Source organism: Carcharhinus amblyrhynchos, chromosome 19, assembly GCF_965287045.1.
Source record: "Carcharhinus amblyrhynchos chromosome 19, sCarAmb.v2.hapA, whole genome shotgun sequence".
In the NCBI taxonomy this organism is placed as follows: Eukaryota; Metazoa; Chordata; class Chondrichthyes; order Carcharhiniformes; family Carcharhinidae; genus Carcharhinus; species Carcharhinus amblyrhynchos.
The window spans coordinates 23,752,739-23,766,369 of NC_137342.1; the positions used below are offsets into that span (position 1 = coordinate 23,752,739).

Here is a 13,631-nt window from a genome sequence, read left to right on the forward strand (position 1 = left end):
ACACCCATTACCCAACATGGTCACAAACTGATCCAGGTTGTCCATAATTACATTATTCTATTAAAACACGAGCTAAGCTTCCAGCCCCAAATCATCACATGAATCATCGCCTACTTTAGCACAAATATAAAGACTTAGCCTCAATACCAGCTCTCCTGCCGCTGATACCCATATCCATGTCTCCCTTCAGATGTGATTACTCCAATACTCTGCAGCTTGGCCTCCCATCCTCTTAAAAAAAAAAGTGCAGCTAGCTCATGAAAAACTCCATTGTCCAAATTTTATTCCTCACCATGACTGCTCCTCTCTTGTAATATCCTCCTTCACACCCACCTCAAAACCAGTTGTGGTCAATCAGCGTAACTCAACACCCCTATGAAGGGTTGTATAAATCCTCAACACCCCTACAAAGACACTGTATTGATGCAAATCATTACTGTAACTACATACGTGTACACTCTGTTGCAGCTTGTCAATAACGTGGCTAAAACATGCGTTTATGCTGCATTGACCAAACGAGCCCTCCTCGTTGATAACATTTTGAAATGGAGAAACATCCAATCAAAATGAAAATGCAATAGTACAGGGCTTTTAACTGTTCAATTGTGAAGCTGCTAACTTTTGTTGATGAAAGCAGTCAGTAGCTAGGAAGTACCACCAATGAGTACAGCAGATCGTAAAATGGAAAAGAATCGAATATTAAGAACAGCTGAAAGAAAGGCTTTAAGACAAACTACATTTCACCATTTCAGGACATCCAAAAACTAATTTATAGTCAATGAAGTTCTCTTAAAGTGCACTCAGATTGCAATATAGGAAATTTATCTTGGACTTCAAGTCTTCAGAGGCTGACGTGACAAACATGCAGTGACCAAGAAGATGGAATCAATATTTAAATATAATCAAAACACACTCAAAATAAGTTAGCATCTTCATAGCTGCCCAGCTTCATTTCATACAAGAATCATTCTTGAGATGAGAAACTTCAGTTATGAGGATAGGCTGGAAAAGTGGGGACCCTTCCTTGGGGAAAAAGGCTGGGAAGAGATCTGATAAAAGTATTCAAAATTATGAGGAGCCTGGATGGAGTAAACAGGGGAAACTGCTCCCACTCAAGAAAGAATCGAGAGCAACGTGGTACGAATTTAAAGTAATCTGTTTAAGAAAAAGCAAAAGTGCACGAAAAAGAGGCTTTTCACACAGCAAGTTTTAAGGAATTGGAATGCACTGCCTGAGAGTGCTGTGGATGGAAGTTCAATTGAGACATTCAGAGAATTAGATGATTATCTGAAAAGAAAAAAATCTACAGTGTTACTGGACAAAGGCAGGAGAATGACTATGGGTGAAATGGTCATTTGGAAATAGCACAGACATGGGCCAATTCTTGACCCTGCTGAACTAGCTGACCTCAGTCAGGGCACAAATACAGATACAAATGTCCTTAATCTCCAGCTAAAAAGATATATATTAGCCAAAATTCTACTTTGATTATTTTTCCATTACATGTACACTAGTTTAGTCCTGTTTGACAATAATCAATGGACTAAATAGACCATCAATTCACCCTGCCCTTTTGCCGAATTATTGAAGGACTGTCATTTATAAAGCTGAACTACAGCGAGTATGCAAATATATTTTGGTGAATTAAAAATAAGCATAAAATGCTTCTTTAAAAAACATAATGAACTAAAAAGTATATTATGAAAGCTCAAAAGCTGAAATGTAAATAGAAAATGGCAATAGTCAATATTTGAGGGATGATCTTTGCCGCAGCTGTTTTCAGGTCAATGTTCATTGCGAAACGTCAATCAGAAACATTAACTCAATTTCTCCCTCCACAAATTCTGCTCGACCTGAGGCGTTCCACTATTATGTTTTATTAATGAAATTCAGGAGAACTTTCTCCCTTGCTAAAATTAAAAGATATCCACCTGATGCAAGCACGGATGTTGTCTTAAAATAACGAACCTAGTGTTTTCTTTGTTTTATATGCAGTTGAACAATTGATCTTTGAAATATTACTGTAACTTTCTTCTCTATTAAAGAATTTGGAGGGGAGGAAATAGAACATAGAACATAGAACATTACAGCGCAGAACAGGCCCTTCGGCCCACGATGTTGCGCCGACCAGTTACAAAAACAATGACCCACTAGCCTATACCAATCCCTTTTCGTCCATAAACCTATCCAGAGATCTCTTAAACGCCCCCAAACTAGACGCATTTACAACTGCAGCAGGCAGGGCATTCCAATCCTTCACCACCCGCTGGGTAAAGAACCTACCCCTGACATCCGTCCTGTAGCTACCCCCCCTTAATTTAAAGCCATGCCCCCTCGTGCTAGCTTTCTCCATCTGAGGAAAAAGGCCATCACTATCCACCCTATCTAAACCTCTAATCATCTTATATGTTTCAATAAGATCCCCTCTTAGCCGCCTTCTTTCCAACGAAAACAACCCTAAATCCCTCAGTCTCTCCTCATAGGACCTCCCCACCATACCAGGCAACATCCTAGTAAACCTCCTCTGCACCCTCTCCAACGCCTCCACATCCTTCTTGTAATGCGGGGACCAGAACTGCACACAGTACTCCAAGTGCGGCCGCACTAGAGTAGTGTACAGTTGCAACATTACACTGCGACTCCTAAATTCAATCCCCCTACCAATAAACGCCAAGACACCGTACGCCTTCTTAACAACCTTATCTACTTGATTCCCAACTTTCAGGGATCTATGTACACACACACCTAGATCCCTCTGTTCATCCACACTATTCAAAGTCCTCCCGTTAGCCCTATACTCGACACATCTGTTGCTCCTACCAAAGTGAATTACCTCACACTTCTCCGCATTAAATTCCATCCGCCACCTCTCGGCCCAGCTCTGCAACCTATCTAAGTCTCCCTGCAGACTATGACACCCTTCCTCACAATCTACCACACCTCCAATTTTGGTGTCATCAGCAAATTTACTAATCCACCCAACTATACCCTCATCCAGATCATTAATAAAAATTACAAACAACAGTGGCCCCAAAACAGATCCCTGAGGCACACCACTCGTAACTGTACTCCATGATGAATATTTACCATCCACCACCACCCTCTGTCTCCTATCTGATAGCCAATTCCTGATCCAACTTCCTAGATTACCCACAATCCCATACATCTGCATTTTCTGCAGAAGCCTACCATGGTGAACCTTATCGAACGCCTTACTAAAATCCATGTATACCACTTTTTCCATTTTCCATTCAGCTAGTTCTGTTGATCATTACACCATCCAAATTATGCCATCTGTAATATTTATTCTGCTGAGATAAAAACAGTAGGCTGTTCAATCCACAATTTTGTCATAATTAAGCTGTGCGCTCAAATGGCACTCAGTAAGATTTTCTGACAGTCATAAAATGCAGTCTTGGCAAAAAAAATGAACTAAACCCAATGTAACAATAGTAATGAACCAGATATTTATCCAAACAAAAAAGTGAAGGTTATTTATTGTTGATAGCGTTGTCTTCCTGATGAGGTGTTTAACCAAAATCTTCATTTGTCCTCTTGTGTAGTGTAAAAGATGCCTTTGAGCAAAAAGCAGGAAGTTCTTCTCAGTGCCCTAGCTGATATCTACCCCTCAAGCAATACCTGAACGTATTATCCACTCATGATATCATTGCTTCTGGGGGCCCTTGCTGTGCAAAAGCTGGCTAGGCCTATTACGTTATAATAGTGACAGTAATTCCAAAATATTTACTAGCTCTTAAACTTTGGGATGCACCTGAGGAAGTGAATGGAACCATCACAATGCGAAACATGTTTTTTCTTTAAAAAGTTACAATTATCAAATAAGAGGCAAAGAAGTAGGAAGTCTGGTTAGTCACAAATTAAAGAATTACGACAGCATGAAAATTTAAAGATCTACATCAAGGTCTGGAATTTCCTGGATTCCTTGGGCAGAAAAGATGGAAAAAATTATGCTTGTTTCTATGCCAAACAAAGCTGCATGAATTTATGTCCAAATCTGTGGATAACTGCAGCACAGGGGCTGAGACAATCTGCAACATTTTAAACATGAAGAGGACACTTAGTAGAGTGCATATCTTCACTACGCTGTGTTAACCCAATATTATTACAATTATACAGCTCTTGATTGAGGCTTGTCCTTGTCTGGTCGATGCTCGTAACTACGAAGTTGAAAAAATTTTATTAAAAGCTTCTATTTCACTGAGCAGATTTTAGACCAGTCCACATCCAACAACCTATTTTGAAAACTCTACTCACATTTTGACAACTATGACAAATTTCACCCCACACAAAAAAAAAATCAATTCACCCTACGTTAATGGGTCTTCCAAAAATTCCAGGATTCGGATCTTCAAGAATTAATCAGTTCTTCCTTGAGCCAAACCCGAACCATGTCTGAATGCTTTTTTGCTACACTATTTACAAACAGACTAATCGGGATGAAAACATAACCTCCATTCACCTATAGTGGCAGAGATGACCAACAGGAATCAGGATAAACAATCAGTGCCTGAGGCAGATGTGAACGATATGGCAGCTTCCTTCTTTAAGCATGTATATCTTATTAATGTAATAAAAATTAAGTTTGAAGTCATCAAACCATACTTTATGCACATTAAGCAGAGCATGTTTACAAAAATGCTGCTGTAGAAGCTTCTCTCAAATATCCACATTAAAAAAAAGGAAAACAGTATAACTTCCACATGAAATACAGAGAATAAAGACATTTGTTTGAGCGAAATAACATTCCAGTAATTCAGGAATGGCATTAGTGATTGAGGACATTCACACATATGACCCTAAATCAGTAAAGAGCGAGTTTTCTTGGGGGTGGAGGGGCAATTAAAAACCAACACAATCTCACTCTTAACTGTCATTACGCTAAAATGTTGAACAAAGTCTAGGCCAGAATTTTGCTAGGAAATGAGGCAATTAGTAATATTGTGTTGTATTCTTACTTTACATTCTCGTAAAATATAATTCTACAGTAGCACAAAAGTATTAAAAGTAAAAACAAAACATTTGCATTTGACTTTTGTACCATGAGCAGATCTAATAATCCACAATTTATTTGTTTTCATCACTGGGAACTAAAAAGTACACAGTACTATATTTGCCTGGGTCTGAAGTATTTTAACAACAAGATTAATTGGATGGGATTCGGGACACTTCTACATCTCCTCCATCCATGTTTTTATTTAATAGTTTAAACAAACTATTTCACTTTGGTTTTAATTATTCAACTGCGTTTTAAATTGAAAGAAAGCATCAGAAATTCAATTCAAGATCTCTGGTATGAGATCATTGGGTGGTCGTCCATACCCCCATAAACAAAACATGATCCCTGAAAGTATCAGTGATTTGTTTCCCAGAAGTCCACATATGTACCGTGACATAAGGGCAGCACTTTGGCATAGTGGGGAGCAATGCTACCTCAGCGCCAGGGACCTGCGTTTCATTCCAGCCTTGGGAGACTGTGTGGAGTTTGCACATTCTTCCTGCATCTGCTTTGGCTTCTTCCAGGTGCTCTGGTTTCCTCCCACAATCAAAGGATGTGCAGGTTAGGTGGATTGCCCATGCTAAAGTTGCCCCTTAATGTTCCAAGATGTGTAGGTTAGGGGGATTAGTTGGTTAAATACATGGGATTATGGGCGTAGGGCCTGGGTAAAATGCTCTGTCGGAGTGAAAGTGCAAATTTAATGGGCCGAATGGCTTCCTTCTGCATTACTGGAATTCTGTGGCATGCAACACTTTTTAATTCTGGCTTAAAACATCCCAAGGAGCTTTACAGGGGTGTAAGAAAAAGTAAAAAGCGCAACAAATCAAAGATAATATCAGAAAGCTGACCAAGGCCTGGACAAAAAAACTAAAATTTAAAAGAGAATATGAAATTAGACAAGAAGTTGACAGACAGGCCTCCTGAAATGTGAACTCTAAACAGCTGAAGACATAGTGAGCCAATGGTAAAAATGTAGCACTGGAGGTAGTTACATGGCTAGGGAGCAGCAAGGCACCGCTAATGTTTATTTGTGCCCATGTTCTCCATTGTAATATCCATTTCTTGAAAGCTGTCTGTAATATTAAGAGTCAAAAGTTTGCCATCTGTTTTCATTGTACTCTCCATCTTGGCAAATCAAATGATTCCTTTCCTCAACTCATCAACCAAATCAAAGCACAGTGACTTTGCTGCATAACAATCTGGGGGAAGTGTTTCACAGACTCTGCATGGGCAATAGTAATCCAAGTGTACCTAACAAGTTTTTGCAGCCATCACCCTACATCCACTAATCTGCATTAGTTTCTGGCCTGGCAAAGCTTTAATTATAACATCCTTATTGTGTTCAAGCTCTGCAAGACCTCACACTCCCTATCTTTGCAACCTTTTCCAGTCATACAAACTTCACCCAACTCTGGCTTCTGGTGCATTTCCCATTTTCTGCACCACATCATTGACAAAAACAGCACCAGCCATCCAGACTGCAAGACTTGAAAGGTTTTCTCTCAATATCTCCCAACTAAAACCCATCTCTTCAACCAAACTTTTGGTCACATGTCCTAATGATTTTCTTCAATTTAGTATCAAATTTTGTCTATCTACTCTGGTGTACCTTTGTGGACATTTTACTATATTAGAAGTGCACTTAGCCAAATGGTAAGTTTCATACAAGTTGATTTGACATGTCTTAAAAATGTCAATTCCTTGTTACCACACTCACAATCAGGGTTTACTTGCCAAAGTATTGTTCTAAAGTGCCACCATTTACAGACGGGTGGTAAAACCTCAAGCTGGTTCAAGAATGAACCTGAACTGTTTGGACCTGAAGAAATATTGTCATCTTGGTGTGTAATTAATGACTTCAGAGCAGAGGGGAAAAAGACAATGTTTTAGGTTTTCATTGTCAGGTATGCAGTCAACTAAATGTGTTAATAATTTCTTCCATGAAATGTATTCTGCGAGAGGCATTCTTCTCCTTCATGCACTAACAGTTTCTGCATTGCTTGTTTGAGTGCAGGACCTCATTTTGCCTTTAGCCTGTTAACTTTCTATCCATTTTCAAACAAAGATCCAAACACTCAATAAATAAAAGATCTCACATCGCATTATACCAATAATTTGGGGCATAGAGCCCTGTGCAGATTACCTTCATTGGGCTGATGTTGCTATTATTAAGATCTTGCGGTGGTTTCTTGGAGTGAATGAGCACTTGGAGCTCTCAGAAATGGGCTTTGACCGACAAGATCTTGGTGCTGGAAAGCTTTGTTTTCTGGAGAGGTGTCAAGGGGATATGTCACTGCAGTGCAGCTTCTGCATGTTGGAGGTTTAAGTGTATTAGATTGAGCCAAGAGAGCTGCTTTGTGCTCAGGCATGTAAACGGCTTCTTTCAGTCTTTCCATTATACTTTAGTTTATTTCTATCCCCTAATGCTGTCACTTTCCTCCTTTTTCTCTAGTAACCTGGTCTTGTCACTATCCCTTTCTATATTTTTTCTTCCTTCAAGGAGAGTTGATTCCGGAGATGAGGAGGTTAGCTTATGAGGAGAGATTGAGTAAATTGGGCCTGTACTCATTGGAGTTTAGAAGGTTGAGGGGAGATCTTATAGAGACATATAAAATAATGAAGGGGCTAGACAGGGCAGAAGCAGCGAGGTTATTTCCACTTACAATGGAAACAAGAACTAGGGGGCATAGCCTCAAAATATGGGGGAATCGATTTAGAACAGAGTTCAGGAGGAACTTCTCCGAGAGGGTAGTGAATCTTTGGAATTCGCTGCCCAATGAAGCAGTAGAGCTACCTTGTTGAATGTGTTTAAGTCACAGATAAACGGATTTTTAACCAATAAGGGAATTAAGGATTATGGGAAGCAGGCAGGTAAGTGGAGCTGAACCCACTATCAGATCAGCCATGATCTTATTGAACAGTGGAGCAGGCTTGAGGGGCTAGGTGGCCTACTCCTGCTCCTATTTCTTATTAGTGCAGGAATGAAAATGAGGAGCAGCATTAGCCAGCAGCATAACGTAACAAGAGTGAAGTAGCTACAATGCAGGTGAGTCAGATTTACACAGCCTTTATTTTACAATCACTTCACATAATCAACATTAGTTGGGGGGAGTTCAGGACAGTGAATGGATGTGGTGCCATCTGCTAACAAAGTGCAGTGTATACACAAATTCAAGGCTTTTGATTTGTGTGGTGGGAGCAAGAAAGGTTTGAATAGAGGAAGGGCAATTTAAAAATCAGAAAGTATTACTGAATTGCCTACAAAGTTTACATGTTGTGTGACTGACTGCATATCACAGATTTTTTTTCACAGTGTGATTTGTTTGGAAAGAGACTTCATCAATTGGCTGAGCAAAAGATAGAAAGTGATTTCAGGTTTCCCAATTTATTTGGTTCAAGGAACTCTACAACACAAAACACAGGGGCATGGTAATTTTTTTTTAAACATATGATATTTTCTTTTTACTTTTCATTAAACTCATTTCAGAATCTGCAGATTTCATAACAAAGCCTAAAATGAAAACATATATTGAACAAATTTGCAAAGACACTCACCTGTCAGGCTGAATGCATGGGACAGATACTACTGGCACAGCAGTACATTTTTCAACTAAGAGTTTGCGAGCTTTCTTTGTCTTCTGCCTTGCCTTACATTTTGTTTTAGTTGCCTTGTTAGGTGAATCCTTTTTACATATGCCATTTTTCACTTCAGCTGGCTCATAAATGTTTAATGGTCTTCTCACGCATCCAGGGGGAGTGTGCACAGCACAGAAAGCAGTCTTTTTCACAGTGAATGTTGTTGTTCCATTGGATGCAGTTTCTTTAACAGGCTCCATTTTCATGTACAGACCTGCTTGTTGAGCACAAGTTACATGGAATGCTGTATAACAATTTGCCTTTTGGCACTGGATGCAAGCACCAAGCCCTTTCTGTTTGCAGAGGTAGCATGTCAACTTCCACCTGGCTGCTGGAATGTTCTTGACACCATCAATAGGCTCTATGAATACAGTGTTAGCAAATCCAACTTCAGGAACCCATAATGCACAAACAACATGACCCCACTGACCATCATCTGTCTTCTTGAAAGCACCACCCTTATTTGGGCACAAGATACAATCAACAGGTCGCGAAGGGGATTGCAAACAACGACGGCACAACCACTGTCCTTCAGGTATATAAGGAACTCCATAACATTCCTGATGCACTGCTAAGTTACACATGTCACAAAACAATATTACATTACTGTTTTGACATTCGCCATCCATGCAAATACAACAAACAGCATCTTCATCAATTAGTGACTGAGGATCACCTTGATTAGAGTTTTCAAAGTAAGATTCCTTCTCTAGTTTATCCATAAGGAACTCAAACACATTCTGCGAAACTGCACTCAAACCATCACTTTTGCGCCTTTCATTAATCATTTCCAACCATGCATAATCCTCTTCATCCATATCGTATTCAACTTCATTATTGAGCTCTTCTGGAGATTTCTCAATGAGTCTGTAATAAGATGAAGGCCGACGAGGTGCTGAAGGTGGTTCATAATCTACTATTCTAAATCTGGGTTCTGGCAATGCATTCACTTGTGTTGGAGCTCCATGTGTACTCGGAGTAGTGGCATCCTTCTTTTTCACTTTATTAGATTTGTACCTTTTAGTCTTTACAAAAACAAGAGGACGCTCACTATTTTCCTTGTTGCTGTTACATTCAACAATTTCTTGGGCAGTTAGGTCATCTTCTGAAATGATCTCCAAAGGATCATAAATACTGATCCTGTGCAGCCGACCATCAATCTCCATTTCAACCATTCGCTGTGCTTGAGCGTATGTTAGCATTTCACGGCTTGGCGAATGCTTCAGGCTGCAAGGTGAAGCTGGGCGCCTTGCTGTCCCTCGGTGGCACCTTCCTTTCCTTCTCATCGTTAATAAGGAAATCTGCTGAAAAATGATTAATCAAAAAGTCAAGAATAGCTATGCTACCAAAAGTTACAAAAGCATCACAATGACTATCCAGAAATTAGAACGGATCAAGTAATGAGACAAATAGGATGCAACTGGACAACTCCACTCCTGTGTTCCCACTGTTAAATAAATCCTCAATTTTTTTTCAGTACTGATTTTGATCGACAAAAGAGTCAAGGATTATTGGGGTGGATAGGGGACAGGTAGGAAAGTTAACACCATAATCAGATCAGCCATGACCGATTGAATGGTGAAGTAGGCTTGATGGGCCTAATGTCCTAATCTTGCTCTTAACTCTCATGCATAAATCCAGCAACACCTTTCCATAACTGCTTCCACATCAATTATTCCTCATTACTAAACAACCCAAGACTAATTTCATTGACCTTGCCCCTTCCAAGTATTTATCCATTTTCCAATAAAATATGGAATCACTGTGTTAATTACACCTTTGGTAAAACATTTAATACTCTACCAATCTGGAGTAAACCATTTTTTTTCTAACCTCCTTCTAGCTTTTCCTGTTCCTACGAATATAGCATAAACATCTCAGGATGTTGCAGTTGCTTACAATTCCTCGCATCAGCTTAGTTGAGTCTGCACTGTATACTTTTTATGGCTTTAATGACCTTTCTACAATAAGGTGCCGAAAACATTACTTGAACTGGCCTAACGAATAGTTTGTATATTTTAATATTAACTCCACTATTCTACGTCCATAAAAGCCAAAATGCTTTATTTGAAAAAAATGGTTTAAGCTAACTACAAGTCTGAAGTTCTAACATTTATCAGCTCATTTATCAATAACTGCTGAAATTATATCCAGTAAAGTAAGTAAATCTCAAAGCAAATGGTACTACTTTTGTTTCTTATACTGTAATGTATAAAATTCATAATTTAATCCCTGTACAAATTATACCCAGTGTAAATATTATTGAGATAAAGATAATCAAAGTGAATGTCTATGTTTAGTTCCAAAATGCATCCAAGATGTTGAGTTTGGATGAACTTTGCTCAATTCCTGCACTGATCACAGAAAGTGGTAAACTTCTAGTTTAAGTTTCCAAATTTCATGGTTCCTTGAGCACATCACCATTAAAGCTAAATTCTGTCATCACCAAAAAACACACATGTACTTCCCAACAGGGATCACTGGGTGATGAATAGAATGGGAACCCTCATCAATTTCTCCCTTTCTAAGCAAAGGTAGAGGCATACTGTTGTGCCCAATTACTGCCCAAGCTGAGATCAGCTAACTGATTACAAAGTGAGAATTAAAATTGGGATCTCTGAACAGTAGCACTCACTTTACCAAGTGAAACAGAGGAACCCCTGGGTATTTTTTTCTAAATGAGCCTCAATTTCACAAAAAACTTGAAGTCAACATATTTGGTTCCCGCTATATACACCAGACCAAGCCCTTACCTGTAGTAGCCTGAATTATGACTACATTCAACCCTGGCAAGCCTAATCAATATTCTAATCCAATACATGCTCCAGCACAAGAATCGCCTACTTCCATCCAACATTGCACGCATTCACTCCACTGTAGCCCAACTAGTGCTGAAACCACCACTGTGCTCTTCACTGGGCTAACAGTATGACAGTAAGAAGTCTCACAACACCAAGTTAAAGTCCAACAGGTTTATTTGGTAGCACAAGCCACAAGCTTTCAAAGCACTGCCCCTTCATCAGGTGAGTGGAAGTTCTGTTCACAAACCGGGCATATAAAGACTCAAACTCAATTTAGAAAATAATGGTTGGAATGCGAGTCTTTATAGGTAATCAAGTCAAGGTACAGACAACCTGAGTGGAGAGGGTTAAGCACAGGTTAAAGAGGTATGTATTGTCTCCAGCTAGGACAATGTGAGATTTTGCAAGCCCAGGCAAGTCGTGGGGGTCACCAAATAAACCTGCTGGACTTTAACCTGGTATGGTGAGACTTCTTACTGTGCTTACCCCAGTCCAACGCTGGCATCTCCACCTAATGATAGGATGCAGTAGAAGAGTTCTGGAGCAGCTGAATTTTGTGGAGGGAGTGTCAGCCAGAAAGGATGAGAATATCAGGACTGGAGAGTGCAAAAGCATTGATGAGTCTTAAAAAAATGCTGTGGATGGAGTCCACTACATTGCTGAATTCTGAAAATTATTCAGTTGCTATCTATCAGACAAAATACTTGAAGATGAACATTGCAATAAAGGAAAGAGATAATGTTGTTGTCTTATTATCTAGACTTTTTAAAATTTCTATTATGAACCCTGACTTAGCTTTAAAGGAAATGTGCTTACTAAGATAAAGCAGCAGGTTAAATACTAGGGAGGGAGTTGAAGAAGCTGAATCTTAATATTCATGCTCAAGAAACAATTTACACTTCAAAAGCATGTATTTAATTATCTGGCCCTGAAGAGTTTCTTTCCACAAGTCCGCAAGAAAGATGGTTTTAAGCTAGAACACAGTGGATATCAGCATTAAAGACATCTAAAATTGACTTCTGCAGGATATTACCTGCAGTGGCACTATTCTACTGAGCAAAATCTTCAGATGTTCAAGTATTTTTTTTTGGAATAAAATCTATTTGGCAAGCAGCCTTTTACAGTTAACAGTAGCTTCCTCTAATATCACTTGCTGGAATCAAACTGTCAATCTTCTTATATGGACAGACTGAAGCTTTTGCTTATCCTGGGGATTTTTCAAATGAGTCTGGACTTGGAAGCCACAAAATTACGCAGGCAGAATGAGGATCTTTGGTGCCAATGAGAACTTAAAATAAATGTAATCAAGTTAGGACGCATCTGATCTAAAATCTATCCACATTTCTTCCTCACAGCCCACAAGCAAGCCCACACTAATGATTATGTCAATTATTAATTTAAAAAAAGTTTAACGTAAAGCATAACTTAAATAGAGGGCCATTTAAAATGAACAAAGTAATTTAAGTGTTACAATGGAAAATCATGACAACCTAATAGCCTGCATTGCATCTGTGTTCCAGCCATTATTCAAAATAAAATGCTTGAGTCAAGGGCTTAGCTCACAATAGAATGTGGGAATGAATAACTTTCAGACTATATGCCCTTAAATTCTAGAGCATAAAGCCAAATAAAGGAATGTGACATCACTGTCATTAAGGTTTCAGAAATCAACAGTACAAGGAATAAAATGTGTCTTAATGACAGAAACAGACCCAGAATATATTTAGAAAATGCTGTTTCCTTTCCACGCCAAACAGACTGTGTTCCTTCTAAGTGCAGTAAGTTTAATGACCAATCTGTTGATAAAACCTACTGCACTTATCAAGGTACATCTTAAGCATGGCTAAGCAAATTCTCAGGATAAACAGAACATGATTCATATGCCAATCCTGTGCAAGATTTCACAATGCAAAAATCAACCAATGCAGCAATTTGTCCACAGAAGTGACGATTTGTTTTGAAAAGCTGAAACCAAGATTGGCAGTTAATGCGGGGAGAGATTCTTGGAAAGGTGTTCTCACCACAGGATGTGGGGCTGGGTAGAGGAAAGCACAGCCCACTTGCAGACAAGTAAAATTCCATACAGAGAGGGGGAGGGAAGGAAGCAAAATAAAAAGTGCTGGGAAAAGCTTGGCAGTTCTGACAGCAAGTGCGGAGAGAAAATAGAGCCAAGGTTT

General features: G+C 39.2%; 1 protein-coding gene across 2 annotated transcripts in view; it reads right to left on the minus strand.

Annotated features, from left to right (window-relative positions):
- brd1a (bromodomain containing 1a) overlaps nt 1–13,631 on the minus strand; it is a 40,562-nt gene that overhangs the window by 25,087 nt on the left and 1,844 nt on the right. Inside the window, exon 2 of one of the 2 annotated variants that reach the window (XM_080207372.1) lies at nt 8,573–9,954. In XM_080207372.1, coding sequence (XP_080063498.1) covers nt 8,573–9,939 — 1,367 coding nt within the window. In that variant the 5' untranslated portion in view covers nt 9,940–9,954. Of the gene's footprint in view, nt 1–8,572; nt 9,958–13,631 lie in introns of both variants that reach the window. The other variant, XM_080207371.1, reaches the window with a different exon arrangement.